The 19,955-nt window shown below is 47.3% G+C and overlaps 1 protein-coding gene across 1 annotated transcript in view; it reads right to left on the bottom strand.

Moving 5' to 3' along the window:
- ADCY1 (adenylate cyclase 1 (brain)) overlaps positions 1–19,955 on the bottom strand; it is a gene marked incomplete at both ends in the record, with an annotated part of 244,343 nt that overhangs the window by 77,005 nt on the left and 147,383 nt on the right. The window contains 2 exons of the mRNA XM_015421633.1: positions 3,021–3,132; positions 13,748–13,866. Of these exons, the coding sequence (XP_015277119.1) occupies positions 3,021–3,132; positions 13,748–13,866 (231 nt within the window). The remainder of the gene's footprint in view (positions 1–3,020; positions 3,133–13,747; positions 13,867–19,955) is intronic.

Here is a 19,955-nt window from a genome sequence, read left to right as displayed (position 1 = left end):
CGTGAGTGAGAGATAAACAGACTTCCCTTGAGCGTACAAGTCTCTGTTTTTATGAATTTTACTGTTAAAGTTTACTCCACACCCCAGAATATTTTATTTTTTTTCCCTTTTCCTCCCCCCCCTCCTTTCGGAGTGATATGTACGTAGAATGTATTAAATGAACTTTTAAAAAAAATCCATAAACGGCAGGTGATTTCAGAGGAAATGAAAAAGTTGCCAATAGTCACCATCACGGAAGCATTCCACAAAGACAGCCTAGTAATTTTAAAATGATAACGCTCACTAAATTATACATTATAGAGACACATGTATTAAATAAATTTCCTTCTTTTCTTTTCTTTTTTTAGCCTTAGTATGACACTGTTCAGAGTCGAATTGGCTGTGAGAGCAGGATCATTAAAGTAAAATGAGAACGCATTTCCCAGATCCAAAATCAAGTGTGATAAAAGTGGGGAAATGAGAGAGTCCAAGCCAAAACCTTACACGTTATCTGCATGGGATTACTTGGTACATTCAGAACAAGGGACAATTATTTTGCAAAGAGGGGGTGGTGGGGAAGAATCATTCCTGAGGGATGTGGCTTCTGAGGTCAGCTAGGCTATGTGGTGCTCAAACAACTGCTGGTCTTAATTCACAGGGCTTGGCGAAGACACCCAGCCAATTATTCCTTCCGTTTTGTTCTCACTCCTCCTGGCTTCTGAGATGCACGTGCCTAATTTACCCGGCACAGACTATGTTCTGGACTAATAGAATGTATCCCAAGTAGCTGTTCTAAGCAGCAAATTAGACACCTTGTGAATAAGCTCTGCATTTTTCATCGACATGCAAGAGACTTGATTACACCATTGTCTTTTTTTGCAGCAAGAGACAAGCAGGGACAAAGAGACGCGGCAACGGTGACACCCCCCCCCCATCTTCTATTTCTGCAACACAGAAGCAGCTAGCGCCATATGATAGAAGTGATTCCTGTATTACAGAAAAGGACAGGGGGGTCCTGTTTGATACTCTGAAGCTGTTTCTGCATAACTTTCGTCTTAAAACTCTGATTTGGAGACGGAAGCAGGACACTTGGTTGAGCTAGCCCACAGATGCTGCGGACAAACAGATCGCTCAGCTCGGAATAAAAGCCTATAAAGACACTGGGAAGTCCATGTTTGGTACACCCAGCAATTAAAAATAAAAAGAAACCTACCAGGTGCAAATGGACTGATTTAGACTGGGGCCACAGGATGCGGGATGAGGGGATCTAAGCCTCGTGGGGAGGGAAGGAAGGAAAGCTGAAGAAAGTGGGAACAGCTAAAGGTAGGTTGGCTGGTAGGTGGAAGGAGAGAAGGAAGCAGGAAAAGGGGGAGAGGCTGTGAGGGCTGCCAGGGAAGGGGAAAGGGTAGGGTTGCCAACCCCCAGGTGATAGCTGGAGATCTCCTGCTATTACAACTGATCTCCAGGTGACAGAGATCAATTCCCCTGGAGAAAACAGTCGATTTGGAAAGTGGACTCTACGGCATTATACCCCACTGAAGTCCCGCCCCTCCCCAAACCCTGCCTTTCTCAGGCCACACCCCCAAAATCTCCAGGAATTTCCCAACCCAGACTTGGCAACCCTAGGAAAAGGAAACAGTGGGTGAGGAGAAAGGAGATGGCCCCCTCGAATCCTTGTGAGTCCACTACCGGTACCTATACCTTGTGGCTAATAGCAACCGATGGGCCTCTGCTCCATATGCCTATCTAATTCCCTTTTGAAGCCGTCCATGCTTGTAGCCGCCACCACTTCCTGTGGCAGTGAATTCCATGTGTTGATCACTCTTTGGGTGAAGAAGTACTTCCTTTTATCCATTCTAACCTGAACGCTCAGCAATTGCATTCAGTGCCCACAATGCCCCAGGATAGGCAGAGATGGCATGACGTTGTTGTCCCCGTTGAATATGCTCATTTCACTATTACCAGCTTTTGCGGTGCTTCATAACCCTACATGGACTCTCTCACCAGAGAGGGCAGTAGCACCAAAGAATGGTCTGTGTACCCCAAAGGCAAAGACCTTCAACTCTCTTAAAAGCAACCTGCTGTCAGCTGCAACCTCTATGTTAAAGTTCTTTCACTTCTCTCCCCTTCTCCAAATCACCCCCTCAAAAATCCACTTATTCAGCAAAATTTTAAATGTATTTGGTGGTGGTGGTGGTGGTGGTGGTGGAAAGTGCTGTCAAGTCACAGCTGTCTTATGGCGACCCCCACAGGGCAAGAGATAGACAGAGGTGGTTTGCCATTGCCTGCCTCTGAGTCACAGCCCTGGTATTCCTTGGAGGTCTCCCATCCAAAGACTAGCCAGGGCCAACCCTGCTTAGCTTCCAAGTTTTGATGAGATCAGGCTAGCATGAGCTATCCAGGTCAGGGCATCCCAGTTCTCTCCCCGACAGGGACCAAAAGTGGCTTACAACGTTCTTCTCTTTTCCATTTCATCCTCTGGGTGGGGAAGGTTGAGTTTTGTGTTGCCATTCCACTCTCCCTTATGGCATCTTGAGACTCCTTTAAGAAGCTCTGTCCTCTTCCGTCATTTGTGTCCTTGATGTCTTCCACAGATTGCAAGCGCACTGTGGAAGAACTGTGGAGATTCTGTGTTTTGTATGGTGCATTCACTAATCTGTCCCATGCTCAGATTTCTTGGCATGCCACATTTAAAAAAAAAAAAAAATAGTCGGAATTGTTATTCCATGAGGCCCAAAAATTGTTCAGCTAAGAGAAGTGGTGATGGATGATTTCTGAAATGCCAATCTTGTCTTTCCACTTGTACCTCGCCATTCCGATGGACCGCTTAACCCCAGGACTATAAATCATTTAGCAGAAGCTTTGGAAATGCGCAATGATTTATGGACCTTCTCGTGGGAAATGGATTAGCAATCAGGCTACTTCAGGTCTCAACTATGCGCGATTCCACCCCCCACACACACACACACCCAAGACATCATCATTCAAAAACCAATTCAAATTACATTGTTAAAAAAACGGGCAAGCAAAGCTATGCTTACTGTAGCCAATTCATCAAACTTCCCAAAGAGCTCGTTCAGAAGCTTCACCAGTTCTTGAGCGGTACATTGTGACGCCAAGCTGGTGAACCCGACAATGTCCGCAAACAATATGCTGCAAAGAGAAGGAAGGAGACAAAGATGAATTAACAGGCTGTTCTTACAGATCTGGCTGTTTATTTATTTATTTATTACTTTCAATTTATATTCCACCTTGCCAAGGCAGACTGGTTCAAGGCGGTGTTCAACAAGTTAAAATATGATAAAACAATAAAATACAATAACATTCACATAACAATTTACATAAAGTGCTAGTAAGTACAGATGGTGGTTGCTATAAATGGTCCGATGAAGGAAGGCAATGTACAATATTGTAACATGAGGGCCGTAGCATGTTCAGTTTCAGATGATTCATTCGTCAGTGGCAGCTCCTAATCGAAGGCCTGGTGGAAGAGCTCCGTTTTACAGGCCCTGTGGACCTGTAAAAGGTCCCACAGGGCCATGATGTCTTCTGGGAGCTCATTCCACCAGTGTGGAGCCGCCACTGAAAAGGCCCTAGCTCTGGTAATGGCCAATCTGGCGTCTTTCGGACCAGGGAGAGTCAGGAGATTTTGCAACCCTGACCTCAGTGCTCTCTGAGGAACATATGGGGAAATGCGGTCCCTCAGGTAGACAGGCCCCCAACCGTATAGTGCTTTAAAGGTCAAAACCAGCACCTTGAAACGAATCCGGTATGCTATCGGCAGCCAGTGCAGTGCCTTTTAACAAATCTATGAAAGGAATGCCTGAGTGAAAGTTAGGGATGAAATCCAACCCATCATGTGCAACTTGAAACCCTCATCAATTTATACAGGAGCCGGATAATGAAAGAATACGAATACCCTCCTGTTTCAAGAGGACAATCCAATTTCAAATAACTACCTTCACAAACACACACATATATAGACAAACCACAGTAAGGAAAAGATTTGGTTCAAATCCCTGGAAAGCTTTGACAAACCAGAATCTGAGATGAAACACGAGTTTTTTTAGGCTTGCCAAGTCCCCCCGGGGGGCGGGGAACCCCCCGCCCCAGAGGCCCGTTCCCCGCCGCCGGATCGGGCCCCGGGGGGAACTCCACCCTGACGTGCACATCACCAGGAAGTGACACGACCACGGCGGGCATGCTGGGGGTGGGGCCACGGTCATCCGAGGGAAAACTCTATGCCCCCCCGGATGGTTGTGGCCCCGCCCCCAGCGTGCCCAGCGTCGTCACGTCACTTCCTGGTGACGTGGATGCGGCGCACGTGCGCAAAGCGCGCACGCTTGCACTCCAGGATCAACCCGGGAGTCCCCCGCTCCGCAACGAGGACAGACTTGACAACCCTTTGTGTATCCGTGCATTTTTGAAAAGGACCATGCTATCTAGAGTTTGAGAAGTATAATATGAAAATATGGATTGTTTCATGGGGTAGCCATGTTGGTCTGCCATAGAACAGCTGGATTTGAGTCCAGCAGCACCTTAGGAACCAAGAAGATATTTGGGGTATGAGTTTTCAAGAGTCAAGGCCAGTGTTCCCTCTAAGCTGAGTTAGTGTGAGCTGGCTCACAGTTCTTTAGCCTCCGGCTCACACATTTTTGTCTTAGCTCAGGAAGGAGGGCTCCAGAGCAAACTGATTTATGCAGTAGCCAAACTGCTCACTCATGACTTTAATGCCAGTAGCTCACAAAGTAGAATTCTTACTTACAAGACTCCACAGCTTAGAGGGAGTATCAGTTCAGGCTTCATTTGTCAGGCACTACATGAAAACATGGAGTTTCTTTGTTTCTTAGAACGCAAAAACAATTTCCCGTATGTTCTGATTGAACTGCAAACAAACTGTTTCCCTGCACCTCGATTTTAATTTGGTGAGCTGATGGGAAGAAAGTAGACTCCTTTGATGAAATGTGGTGTTGGAGGAGAGTTTTACTGGTGCATGGACTGCCAGAAAGACAAGTCAGTGGGCTCTAGAGCAAACCAAGCCTGAACTCTCCCTAGAAGCTAAAATTACTCAGCTTGGGCTATCATACTTTGGTCAGCAGAAAAGAGCAAGAGTCCAGTAGCACCTTAAAGACTAACGACATTTGTGGCAGGACAGGAGCTTTCGTGAGCCACGGCTCACATCTTCAGATACAACTAGAATGTGAGTCCACGGCCGAGTTCAGACTGGCAGTTTGCCCCGACATAGGCATGTTTCAGAAACGTTCCACAACCAGATTCAAGGGGCTGTTCACACAGGCACATCTGTCCAGCGTTCCCCAGCCGTACTCAACCCATCTTGTAACGCTTCGCTCCCGAGTTTAAAAGATACCTGGTGAAAGTGGTATCAAACCCTGGAAAGTGCGATTATCCTGCACCAACAGAGTGTAAACGCCAAAAGCCGCGGGTTTTCTTGTGCACTTATGCGCATAAGCGCATATCTCCAGATTACCAAAAGAAAGCCGCGCCTTACAGCTGTGCCTCCACCAGGGGAGGGCCAACAGTGTGAATGCTCCCTTGCGCCTCCTCCTCGGTATGCTCCCGCATCAGTCGGCGCAGTGTGTCCGGGAAAACCCGGAACAGTTTGTTCCGGGTCTTTTTTGCCACGACTCCCTCCCGCTTCAAACTGCCCATCTGAACTCGGCCCATCTGTACTTATACCTTGGAGAATGGAGTGATTTCAGATGCCAAATGGAATTAGCAGGCAAATGACAGTAGCTGACGTGATTGGATTAGGTCTGGTATGCAGAGAGGTAGTAGGCCTGGAGAAATCAGCACTGGTCAAGTTATGAGAGGAAAAGAATCACTGGCAAAGACAATAATGCTAGGAAAAGTTGAAGGCAGCAGGAAAAGAGGAAAACCCAACCCGAGATGGACTGACCCTATTGAGGAAGCCACAAAGGCCCTCAGTTTGCAAGACCTGAGAATGGCTGTTAACAGGGGTCATTTCGTAGAAAAAGAGGTGCAGGAGCTCATTAGCATAACTAATTAGCATAACTTATTTGCATATGCCACACCCCCTGACATCACCGGAAGTGTCTCAGAAGGCAACACCCACCGCTCAGGCTCCACTGGACTGTTTTGGATTGCTAGCTATTGGGGGAGGGGACGTGCAGATCTGTCCTCGCAGAGGAGGGAGAGCTTGTACCTGAATAAAACTTGGTCTTAAAGGTGCCACTGGACTGTTTTGGACCGGAGGGCTGGGGGGGGGGAGCTTTGCAGCTTACCTGTCTCCTTCTTGCTCTGACTGAGGGCTGCGAGGAGCAGGGGGTGGGGCTTGTTGCATGTGCCCGCCCCCTGGGCTCTTTACTGCCGGAGCTCCGCTCCTGCAGGAAATGACCCCTGGCAGTTAACGATAGGATGTTTTGGAGGACATTCATTCATAGGGTCCCCAGTGACCAGGACCTGAACAAAATAGCTTTGGTGGATCTAAGAAAAGGGTTTGCCAGAGGGTGTCCAAGGCAAGAGATGTTCAGAAGTGGTCTGCCATTGCCCGCCTCTGTGTCATGACCCTGGACTCCCTCGGCGTTCTCCCATCCAGGGCCGAGCCTACTCAACGTCCGAAAACTGACGAGATCAATGCTAGAGCCTGGCGTTGTAAACATCATCACAAACATTATGTTAAAACTTTGCTCTCTTAACATCCCAGTGTCCTCTGAGGTTTGCATGAATCTGGCTTTAAAAAAACCGCCCACGATTGCTGGCACTTGGAACTGACACAGAGATCTCAGACTCCTTTTGGGTCTCAGCATTCGTGGATGGTGCATCCCCCCCCCCCAACAAACCATTCTCAGCCGCCACAATCTCCTTGAGCGCACACCTCTCCTACGCTGTTCCCTTTCCAAGTCCTCATCTGTTCCCAACCCCTCCTCCCCAGAGGCCCGTTCCCACTCCATGTCCCCCTGGGGACTCAAGTGAGCCACAGCTGCCCCGATTAATCAGCAAACCCTCAACAGTTCCGTACAGGGCCCTAAACACCTGAGAACAGCATATGTCAGCACGAGGGCTTGCCTGTAACGCTGGATGTTTCAGAGCCCTGTCGCGGGGAAAGGATCGGTATTTCCCATAATGAAGGACACGATGAAAAAGTACAATTGGGACTGCTGACTACGGGTTGGATCCAAGCGGCTTTTTCACTCCGTCTTGCCCAGTTCTCTTCCACGGGGTCCCATGTGGGTTTTGGACATGCAGGTCTTGGGATCCCCAGCAAAGACTTGGTAGTCCAAGAGAACCCATCCTTTCTTTATTCACCAGCTGAAAAGTGCAGGTTGCATGTCATGTGAGCTAGATAGTCCCTGCCTGACCCCAAAGCATCCTTCAGAGGACAAGATTTGTAGCACAAAAGAAGGGGCTGTTTAACCCTTTCTCCCCCTTCACTTTCTCCTTAATTCCTCTAGTTTGGTGTAGTGGTTTGGTGTAGTTTGGTGCAGTGGAGCCAGTTTGGTGTAGCGGTTAAGAGTGTGGAATCTAATCTGGGAGAACCGGGTTTGATTCCCCACTCCTCCATGTGCAGCTGCTGGTGTGACCTTGGGTCAGTCATAACTGTTTTCAGAGATGTTCTCTCAAGGGCAGTCCTCTCAGAGCACTCTCTCTCTCAGCCCCTCTGACCCACAGGGTGTCTGTTGTGGGGAGGGGAAGAGAAAGGAGTTTGTAAGCCGCTCCGAGATTCCTTTGGGTAGTGAAGGGTGAGATATAAATCCAATCTCTTCTTCTTTTCTATCTATCGCTACTACCCCACACGGGGTTCCAGACATGTTTACCTTGCAGACAAGCATCTGGAGAACACTGTTTGGGGAGAAAGTACCTGGTGGTACATTTGGAGGGAAACTGGTGGATAGTGGGATAGTGAAAGAGCTGATTACCCACTCCCATCTCTTTTGTCATTCACTGCCTACAGGGAACTGTCGCCTTGTAACATGTAGTTTGGCCCTTAAGAAATTCCACCTCTTTGCTACTTAACATAAGTCCCCTGATTAGGAGTAAAGCAGAGATAAAACACATTTTAAAAACCCCACAATAAACCCAGTGTCTTACAAGCAATGCACAGCACAGACAAAGAAACCCCGCAGAGAAGTTAATAAAGTTCATGTCGCAGCGTTCTGAAACCAACCACATCTTTCTCGTCTAATCCTGTCACCTATTGAGATTCCATTTTCTGTAATCTATTATTTATACTTTATTGTAGCCTCTGCTTAAATCTCTGCCGCATACCTCCCACATGTCGATGCTGAAAAGTGTCCTGGAATGATTTCCAAATTCAGGGAGAACCATCATACTAAGATAGATGGATGGATGGATGGATGGATGGATGGATGGATGGATGGATGGATGGATGGATAGATGGATAGATGGATAGATGGATAGATGGATGGATGGATAGATGGATAGATGGATGGATAGATAGATGGATGGATAGATAGATGATAGATAGATGATGATAGATAGATAGATGATAGATGATAGAGGATGGATGGATGGATGGATGGACGGATGATAGATATTTTAGAGCATCATCCTTTCCTTTGTTATCTGCTCTAATTGGCCATGGCTTTCCAGGGTCTTCCATATCACCTGCTTCCTCAGCCCATTTTCACCTGGAGATGCCCAGGATTGAACCTGGGACCTTATGCTCTACCACTGAGCCACAGCCCCTAAAGGTAAAAGTAAAGGTTTCCCTTGCTTGAAATCTAGTTGAATCTGACTCTAGGGGGCGGTGCTCGTCTCTGTTTCCAAGCCAAAGAGCCAGCGAACTGCCGAACTACAGGCCTTCCGGTCTGCAGTTCAGCATCTTAACCTCTGAGCCACTGCGGCCCTACCTTTCCCCTATTAACTGTAAACATCCTGCTTCGCCTTTAGTTGTATATGACTTTGGCTTTCTGGTTGTAATTTTTGTTGAGAGATGAACAGACTTCTGTTACCATTTTGTATCCTTGGGAAAGCCCTCGAGTCATTCCTAGTAGGAAAGACAGGCGAAGCCAGGCAAATTGGCCAGGAGAATTGCCAGAAGCCTCATCCTGGATGTGTTGCCTAAGGGACAGAGTCCAAGAGGAGTTAACTTTCTAGGGGTCTTCCCCCCCCCCCCGGTTGGCCTTTTCCTGCCTTTAAGATGCCCTGCAAAGAAGGAACTAAACAGGATACGCTAACATATGAAGCTACCCAAATGTCAGACATTGGCCTCTCTAGTCCGGAACTGTCTACTCTGACCGGAAGCAGTCACCCCAGGTTTCCAGGCAAAGGTGTTTCTCAATGCGGCTTTCTGAGATCTTGTAAACTCGAGATTGAACCTAGGGCCACTGGCTGCTGTACCATTCAGCTATTCCTCTTCCCCAAGCTCTGCCTGTGCCTTCAGCTACAGTTGCTGCCTAGCAACCTTGGAAGGGCAGAAAGGCAAGATACAGATTTTGATTATTTTTTTTTAAGTTATTGTTTTAAAAGTATCCCTAGGCGTACGCAGGGTGCCATTCCTTCCCCAATGAGTAACCTCAAATTTAAGATCATGGAGAAGGATTTCTAAGCTAAGATTACTTGAACGTAGATCTCAGAAGCTAAGCAGGGTCAGGTCCTGGTTAGTATTCAGATGGGAGACCACCAAGGAAGTCCAGGGACACTATGCAAAGGCAGGTGAGAGCCAGTCTGGTGTAGTGGTTAAGTGCGCGGACTCTAATCTGGGAGAACTGGGTTTGATTCCCCACTCCTCCACTTGCAGCTGCTGGATGACCTTGGGCCAGCCATAGTTCTGATAAGAGCCGTCCTTGAAAAAGACCACTTTCTGTCAGAGCTCTCTCAGCCCCACCTACCTCACAGGGTGTCTGTTGTGGGGAGGGGAAGGGAAAGGGATTATAAGCCGCTCTGAGACTCCTTCGAGGAGTGAAGGGTGGGGTATAAGTCGAATCTCTCCTTCTTCTTCTTCAAACCACCTCTGAATGTCTCTTGCCTTGAAAACCCAGAGGGTCACCGTTGGTTCGCTGCGACCTGACAGCTCTTGATGCACACAGAAATACTGTTACCTCCAGGGCCGCCTTAAGACATGCTGAGGCCCTAAGATATGTCAAGTTCAAGAGGCCTCACAGCATTACCAAAATAAATAAATAAATAAATAAAATGGTAATTTTGTCCCTTTTTTTGTACTGAGAGGCCTTTCATAGTCCGAGGCCCTAAACTATAGCCCAATTAGCTTGGGCATCGATCTGCTTACCTCCCTTTTCAGAAATGAAGGGCCCCCACCCCCACCCAGTGATCTCCTCACAGCCAACTTTCCGAAGAAAGACTGGTTTAAATCCTGATTTGTTTTAACGCACATCACCATATAGATAACTGGGTCTGCGAGAGGTATTTACCCCCCCACATTCTGAGCTGCACTGAAATATACAAAACGCCTCAGCCTGAGAAAACATCATTTCTTCTTGGGTAATTATCTTCCTCCCAAGCTTCGTGTCAGCTTTGCGCTCCTTGATCTTCCCCTTTTGATACAGTGCTTAGAGGCTTTCCTGCGCCTCATGGCTTTACCGTTGGGAGCAGAGGCGATTATCAGAGTTCTTTACTCTGCCCCTTTTGCTATAGATGCAGGGGTGCCAGCCCCCCCCCCCACAAAAATCACAGCCCTGGGTTCAAAGATGTTAAGCGGCCCGCCACCAAGAGAGAGCACCGCCTGCCTGCTGCAAATGCTGCAAATAACCCCGATCGGGAATCCCGTTTATCCATAAAGTTCAGATAAAAGGATTTTTTTTTTGGGGGGGGGGGGGGCTTTATAAAAAAAATATATAACAAAAGAAGAAAAGAAGCACAGATCCATGAGAATCAAAGGAGATTTAAAATCAGTCCAGAACCTGATTAAACACTTTATCAAGAGCAGCGCTAAACCCATAAGTAGACTTGAGTGATGTGCATCACGCTCAGTACTTGTGCTAATGGAATTAGAACAAATGTCATTTCGGAGGGTCTGTTTTTGCGGACACAGAAGTAATTTCCCCAAACTGCAATTATGAGCTGTATCTGCATAGTTCAGGTTTGCCAAGTGACCAGGACGCTTAGAACGGTAAAGCAAGCTTTAAATCATACAGAGCTAACGGTCCTTTCCACACTAGACCTTAAATCCTGCTTCAACCCTGTCCCAGCATTTACATTCTACACTACACGTGAGTTCACCCCTGTAATTATCTCAGGGTATTTTTACATTCCACACGGCACTCAATTTCACCCTTGTAATTATCTCGAGGTATTTTTTCTTTCCACATTACACTGAGGTCACCCCACTTTCGCCCCACACTTGTCCCGGGATAAACGGATGCTGCTATAATCAGGGATAAACGCAAGGTATTGTGTCACAAACTGAACTCTGATAGAACGAGGGATGAGATCCAAGTGTGGAAGGGCCCAATGATAACGGTAGGTTTTTGGTTGTTTTTTTTAAAACTAACCCACAAATTTATATTTTCAGGTAATGTACTTTTCAGAGAAAATATATACAGTATATCTATCCATGGTATTTAAATCCTCTGAGAACAGCCATACCATCAGGCCAGAATTTTATAGCCAACTTATGCTCTTCCAAGCTGCATCCATTGTTTTAATTGTTATCATGTTTTATTGTGTTTTAATGTTTTAAACTGAAATTGTGTTTATTTCAGTGATGTTACCCACCCTGAGACCACCCGCGGGATGGACAGGATATAAATGCAAATAATAAAATAATAAAAATAACATAAATAATCTAACAAAAAGAATCCCATTGTTTTTGGCTTTGTGGGAAAGACAAAGCCAATATTTGTACCATGTGGTGGGATTGTGTACAGCGGCCAACTCTTGGTTGGGAAACTGTTGAAGATTTGTGGGCGGAGCCCGGGGATGGCAAGATTTGGGGAAAGGACTTGACCTCAGTGGGGTGTAAGGCTGCCATTTTCTCCAGGGGAACTGATCTCCGTCATCAAGAGATAAATTGCAAATCTCCAGGCCCAACCTTGGACTCCCTTGGTGGTCTCCCATCCATATACTGTCCAGGGCCAACCCTGCTTAGCTTTCAAGATCGGACGAGATCAGCGTAGCCTAGGCCAGTGATGGCAAACCTTTTAGAGACCGAGTGCCCAAACTGCGACCCAAAACCCACTTATTTATCGCAAAGTGCCAACACGGCCATTTAACCTGAATACTGAGGTTTTACTTTAGAAAAAACAACTCATACGTTAACTTAAGATGACCCAAACAAAGTAAGGAAAGCAATCCCAAATGCTTTCATTGACTTAAAATTATTTGGCAGAGAATTCGACACTTTAATGATGGTCTGGGCCTGGCTGGGGCGATGGCACGCGTGCCATAGGTTCGCCACCACTGGCCTAGCTCGTCCAGGTCAGGGCTGAGCAGGAGGTAGGAGGTAGGAAAGTTCCAGTCCACAGACAGAAAATTCAGTCCAGATTTACCCCTTCGTTATTTAAATGGGATGCTTTAAAATATCGGGGGAGGGGGGAAAGGTGATGTTTGCAGAACACAAGTAAGAAACAAAAAATCTTCTCAGTTCATTTTTAGTAAATACACTTTTTAAACTGCCAGGCAATTATAAAAAAAAATCTGTAAAGGAGCAACTACCATCGCGAGTTATGAGACTTGTAGTTAAGGAGATGTTCATTGCCATCCTAAAGACACTTTCCTAGGAGGAAGGCCCACTGAATAGTCTTGAATAGGATTCTGAGGGGCTCTTCTTAGGATTAAGAACATAAGAAGATCCCTGATAGATCAGACCAATGATCCATCTAGTCCAACATCCTGTATCACACAGTGGCCAACCAGTTCCTCTGGAGCGCCAACAACAGGGCATAGAGCAGTGTTCCCTCTAAGCAGAGTTAGCTCACAGTTTTTTAGCCTCCGGCTCACACATTTTTGTCTTAGCTCAGGAAGGATGGCTCCAGAGCAAACTAATTTATGCAGTAGCCAAATCGCTCGCTCACAGCTTTAATGCCAGTAGCTCACAGAGTAGAATTTTTGCTCACAAGACTCCACAGCTTAGAGGGAGCATTGGCATAGAGCTGGGGTGTCAAACATGCTGCCCAGAGGCCGGATCAGGCCCCCAGAGGGCTTTTATCAGACCCGCAGTGGAACTGCCTGTCTTCTATATGTTGTCATTGCCTGTCTTCTGCTTCTTCTTCCAGTTCTGCTGCTGCCGCGTCATCGTAGATTTGCAGCTTACAGATACACACCTGAACAGCATACTCAAGATTGCAACAGCACAGACATTTTGATGTAATAATTCAGAGCAAGAGGTGTCAGTTATTGCAAAATATTGCAAGAGTGCTACTGTTTTAAGCATGTTTTTATTTTAAGTAAAAAAAACCCACCCTTTGTGTTTATGTCCTTTATAAAGTTTATGTCTCTGCTACCTGGCATTACATTTTATTACACACATGGCTCGGCCCAACGAGGTCTCATTTATATCAGATCCAGCCCTCATAACAAATGAGTTCGACACCCCTGGCATAGAGCATTGCTCTCATGGTTGATCCGTGCAGTTCAATGATCCATTTGTGGACACTGGTTGGTTTAACGTCACCTCTGCTTGCATGCGTGTACCCATTCCTCACCTCTTTACTAATGCACAAAGATAAGATTAAAAAAATCTGAAGGGCCAGGACTTCCCCTGTACTTTTTGTGCAGTTACATTCTGAGAATGGCCTCACATTGCACACAGCTGAACGTGGGCGTGTTATATGTTCATATCACTTGACTTGTCGTGTATCAGTCCTACCTGACGTTGTCGTGCCTCTGAATGTAAATCTTGTGGAAAATCCTTTCAGGCGGCTTCAGGAAGTCCTCCTTCATTTCCATGGCAACATTCCTGGGCAAAAGGCTCATCAAGAGTCGTTCCTACAAGGAAAACACACGTAGACATCATAATATGGATCGGACGGGCACTTTTCTCTTTTCAAGTCTGAAAAATAAATTGTTGGCAGTGGCGGACCTATATTTTTGGGACCCTGAGAGCTTGAGCTATTATGGGGGCCCCTTCTCAACCAGCAACAATAGGGCAACTGCCAACAAGGTCCATAGGGACATTTTGAGGCCATATCAAATGGGTATTAGAGCATATTCAAAGGTCAATATTAAGTGCTTCAACCCATTGGGCTTATGATTCTGTCACTAAAATAGCCTTATTTTAATAGCGAACTTAAAAAAACCTCCAGCAATTTTGTTGAAAAACTCACTCATTTAAAAAAAAAACAACAACCTTAAGCTTCATTAGTTGCATAGTAGATCTGCCCCTGCTTGTTGGGAAAATCTGATCCATAGAGCCAGTCAGAGGATCAGGACTAGGAAAGTATCAGGTACTGGCCTGTTCAGATCCTAAAACATTGATGCTGCCATTTAAGCACCCTGGGATGGACCCAACCAGCTTTGCTGTTGGTGAAAAAGGAAGGGGAGGGGTCCCATTTGACCGTGAAAAAAGGCTGTGCTGGGGGATCACAGGACCCCACAGACAAAAGACTTGTGGAGTGGGGACTTTTAATGAGGAGGGAGACTTGGCGAGATTGGAAGGAAAATGTGGTGGGCCCCAGCACTCAGCTCCATTCAGAGTTTGTTTTGATTAAATATCTTATCCTGTCTCCTAAGAATGTGAAATTGTCTCCTAGGAATCTAAAATGTCTCCCAGTTGTGGCTAACAGTCTTCTCCGCCCATTTGTACATGCCACAGGGTTGCCTAGGCTGGCAACCAGCAGGAGATGGGGGAGGTGAGGACTTCCATATTGTGGGTAGGGGCGACTGGCGTCCCCGATGGAACGATGTCACTTCTGAGACAACACGGAAGTGATGGCTTCGTGCAGTGGAAATGCACTAGCATTCACTCCCCAAAAAAGTTTGGGTCACATGGGGGAGTAGGGGTGTTACACATACGGCCCGTGGGCCGGAACCAGCCCCTGCAGGGCTTCTATCTGGCCCACGAGCAACTGGCTCTCATCTGCTTCCTGCTTATGCTCCCCTATTTCCCCCCCAGTCTTTCCTTCTGCTGCCCAGCTGAGCGACAGAGCCAACAGGAGGTGGGGTGATAAATTGCCTGTCCCCAGCAGGAAGCTGGCAACTATAGTATCTCACAGTGAATGCCAAAAATCTGGTGCATGTGAACTTTCAAAAATCTAGGCATACCCCAAGGAATGCTGGTTCAGTTAAATGTGATTTTCACCAATCATAATAAAAGTTATATACCGTACTTAACATATATAGAATCATATACAGGATCATAAAAGGTATCTGGGACTGCCAGCACACACATCCTAATTAGGGTTGCCAAATCGGGCCGGGGGGCGGGGAACCCCCCGCTTCCGCGGCCCGATTTCCGCTGCAGGGGAATTCCGGGCTGGGGGGAACCCCACCCCACCACGTTGCCGACGTTGGGGGCGTGGCTGAGCTCGTCGGAGGGGAAAACCATTCACAACTCCCGGACCGCGGCGACACTCCCCCGCCGCGGGGGGAAGAAGATTTGGCAACCCTAATCCTAATGCTAACATTCATCAAGCGTTTAGCATGTGTATTGTGTGAGTGTCAGAAATCTGGTGGATGTTTAGCATTTTCCTGGTAATTCTTATCATTTGCAGAGTCCCTAAGGGAAATGTGAGAAAACCTGACATTTACCAATAAGTTCCAGAAACCAACTTGGGTGCCTTCTATAAATGTCCAAAACTCTCCTGCATTTCTATTGGAACAAGACACATGCCAAGCCAGGAGCCCATATGCCTACATCAAGGCTCGTGACGCAAACATTTCTGACATTTCCCATCAAACCTCATAAAATTTTAACATCAAGATTTGCTAACAGTGCAATCCAAAGCAGAGCGATACCTTTCAAAGCCCCTGGATGTTAATGAAGTTAGAAGAGTGTAACTCTGTTTAGGATCACACTGTAAATGTCTGACATTTTCCAGACGTACAGACATCTGCGCCGGCAAAGAAATACCACAAGCAGTGCAGCATTTGCTAGGATGCTACTCCCATGGTGCCTTGCTTCTCAGAACCAGTGGTAGGCGGGGATGAGCTGCCTTTGTGGTTCTCTGAATGATGGCCATACTGTGTAAGGGAACTGTCATGATCTGGGCTGTGCCACCAGAGGCCTACTAGGCCCAGGGAGCCTGGCTAGCAGTAGGGGAGGCTGGCCCATAGCGAACATGGGGCCCACGGGGCCCGGCCCCCTAGTGTTTCTTCTGGGCCCCCTCCCTCCTGGGCTGCTCTCAAAGTGCTCGAACTTACCACCTGCACTGTACTTTCATTTAATTAGCTGCCCCCCAGGGCCCCCTCCCAAAGAATTCCCTAGCTATGGGGCTGAGGGGAGGCCAAGCCTACAAACCCCAAAAGGCCTTGGGAAGTTTTGGTGCTGATTTTGACCAATAGGGAAGAAGAGGGCTGGGGAATAAAAGAACTGGTGCAAGAGAAAAAGCTGTTCTTTCTTCCAAGAGGGCAGAGCCAGAAGGAAGGCTGCTGCAGGGAAGAGACCCTCATCCTGAGGGGTGAGTAGTCTAAGGCCACTTGAGATAGTGAGCTAGGGACAGTATATATTTAGATTAGTTAGGGCATTTGATTTCTTTTCTTTTCACCCACTTACTGTTATTATTCTGCACCTTGTTTGTTTGACCTCCTATAAAATAAACCTTTTCCTTGTTGCACTCTGCCTGGTCCTCACGCCTATTATTCGGCCAAAAGGGAGGTGTGAAGGTCTTGGGAGGGTACTCTGGGACTTCTCAAGGAATCCTAAATCCAAAGTGGTGGCAGCGTCAGGTGACACCCCACCTGAGCTGTGACAGGAACAGAGAGCTCCAAGAGTAAGTAATTGTCCCTAATTACCATCACTATCATCACGATCTTAATAATACCTCATTGCAGTACCTGTAGCATTTATATATTTATATATATAGTGAACTTCATCAGGGTGTTCTTTTGTTGCGTCTAGCAAGGCAAGGTTATTACACCCTGAGATGGATCTCATATAGATGTATTTACCCATCCTTAAATCAGCCAAGCATTAATGAAGTCTTCTCCACTATGGCGATACAAAGAAGTCACAAATCCTGCGCTGTCAGGGCAACATGCAAGACAAAGCTGCTGTTTTTAAAATCTGGGTCTCCAGCACTCCTTTGTTGTGCTCTCATTCATTTGACAAAAAAAACCCCAACAACCCTTCACGGTGCCAAGAGTTTGGGATTTCTCTAAGATCAGGGAAATAATATTGTGCTCCACAAGCCTTAAGTTATCAAGTATTTAAAGTGAAACCCCAAAATGCTCGGGACAGTGTTTGCCGGAACCAGCCCAGGGACGTCTAGGAACCTCCTTGTGTGGCCTCTTCAGACTGGGGAAAGGAAGCATCGTTACCCTTCATTGTCCGGGCTGACACCACCCTCCAGGAGCCCACTAGGTCCTCCTAACCAGGCTTAGCTGTAAATGCTTCCAGTCAAGCCTGCATCTCTGCCTGGGCATCAGTCTCATTTGAGTCTAATATGGCTTACTACTGCCTTACCGCTGCCACCATCTGGCTTCTTTTCCTGCCTCTCTGGCACCCCACTTCACCTGTTCCCTTAAGGACAGCCAGCAAATGACTCCCTTCTGTATAACTCCTTTTGGCAGGTTGCCTTGCTTGTCAGACCAATGGCTCCCAAAGCTCCTGGCAATCTTATCCTTTATCCCGCAAAGACGCCACTTTAGATCTGGCTTGGCCCCGTGACCCACTGCTGACAGCAAAGCCCTGTCACCACAGAATGCTGCGTGGCGTCTCTCATGACTTGGAAGATTATATGTTGCTTGCTTAATAACACTTCGGCACCTTCCTGCTTGCATGTGAAAAACTTGTGCATCAAAGCACCAGGGCAGGCCCAAATATTTTTCGCACCCCGGGCAGAGTACAACTCTAGTACCCCCTCCCCAATTCAATATACATATGGAAACATAATGAAACATCAACCGGCTCATTCCAAGAGCTGCAATCCTAAGCATGGTTACCTGGGAGTAAATCCCAATGACCATAGCGGGACTACTTCTGTACAGGCATGGCAGACACGCATAGGAGGAACGTTGGATTGGCTTTCCCTCTGCCTTGCACCCTGAATCCCTGTGGCCTGCTAACCCTTTTGCCCACCCCGCTAGCTGCAGTGCCCTAGGCAGCTGCCTAGGTCTGCCTAGTGGAAGGTCTAAACCTATGGGCAGCTAGGCCCCTCTAGTTTAGTCCTTTTCGTGTGATATCCGCTTTCTATATAAGCTTTACAGTTAAATATCCCAGACAATTTCATTCCCCGCTGCCAATGAATACACACCTGCCTTCCTTTTATGGAGATGAGTGAGACAGAAGCCCTGTTTAGCTTTTATGAAATGGCTGTCCAAGAACTCCACATGCCACAGCATGGCAGTGTTCACACACTGCAGTTTGGAGCAAATGCACGCCACCTGATCACTGCCAGCATGTCGCAGCCTGAGTAGGTACGTACTCCCTTCGTCAAAAGTCCTAGCATACCTGTACCACAACCTCAACAGACTAATAAGAAACAAACTGCCTCCGTCTGAGGAAGTTCTTTGTTAGAAAAACACATCACCGGCCAGGAAAGAAAAAAAGAAATCTTTTTATTTCTGAAACGTCATTAACAGACCATCAGTACCATCCTAAGTGGGTCTGCTCTGGATCATCGTCATTGTCTATTCAATGAAGCTTATTCCCAGAAAAGTGGTTTTAGGGCTTTAAAAAGAAAAAAGAAAAGAAAAAAGAGGTGCTGGAACTCTCAAAAGGAAAATGAAGCTTTCAGTCTGTATACTGAAAACCCACGGACCTTTACTAGGATGGTGTCAACAAGCTGCCATTCTGTTTTCTGTGACCTCTGTGTACATATCCTTTCCCTGTTGCACCCGGCTTGGTTTCTATCATCCTGCTCCTGCGTTGGAATGCTAAAGATACCTGCTGGAGGTTGTGTGGGGGAGAAGATGCTGTAATGCTTGCCTATTGATTTTCCCATGAGTACTGCACCTGTGTTTTGTCTGATGTTCTGCCTGGTTCCCATGGACTGGGCGCGCAACCGTTTCATTAGCCCGCCAGCGGGAAAGCTATTCATTGGATCTGTATCTGTTTGAAGTTCCTTTATTATGCTTGACCTAACTGTGTATCCCCAGTTCTAACAAAGAACGTGTTTGAGTATGTCTTCAACGCTTTGAAATAAATTTTGCTTTTCTTGAAAACGTGGATTTATTCTCGATGCTTGGGGATCCAACATATTGTTAGAACTCCCTTTCTCCTATCGTTCCGAATCTGGCAAGATCATGAGCGGAATTGAGGGAAATCTACCTAACACGGAGGGGGACTCGGGATCGGTCCCACAAACCTCCGCGTCTTTGGTGTTCACGACTGCAGCCTCGATGGAGGGTGCCGTGGGGGGAACGATTCCCCGCCTGCCTGCACATCTGTCTTGGCCGCCTCCGACCCCTTCGCAATGGGGTCCGCGGAAGACTCACCAGCAGGATGATTGGACTATGTACAACACCCAGGGCACCCGTGAGGTGTACTCCCGTCGGGGGAGCGGATTACGTGAGAGTCTGTTTGACAAGGGATTGTTCCCGGAGCCGGGGTCTACCTCGGAGAAAGGGAGTCCCAAGCAGGACCTCGAGGAGTGGATGTTCGAGCCGTCGGGACCGAGTGGTCACGCAGAAGATGAGGAGGGCACCGGAGCCTTCCAAACGGAAGAGGACTATGACCCACCCCCGGACTACCGCCCTCGGGACCCCATCCCGGAGGAAACTACCGGGGAACGACTAGCAGAACTGGAAGACTCGGTGAGAGACTTAATGCGGGCATTCCAGGATGTGATGGAAGGTCTGCCGGGAATGATGGACGTTAGAATGGCTAATTTCCTTGACGCACACGCCGCGCAGCAACAAGTTGCTCCTGCACCGGGATTGCCCACGCCGCCGATGCCTGCTCAACCGCTGATGGGACC

Source organism: Gekko japonicus, unplaced genomic scaffold (assembly GCF_001447785.1).
Source record: "Gekko japonicus isolate JY-2015 unplaced genomic scaffold, Gekko_japonicus_V1.1 scaffold2166, whole genome shotgun sequence".
Lineage (NCBI taxonomy): Eukaryota > Metazoa > Chordata > Lepidosauria > Squamata > Gekkonidae > Gekko > Gekko japonicus.
This window is presented reverse-complemented; position numbering and strand designations above follow the sequence as displayed.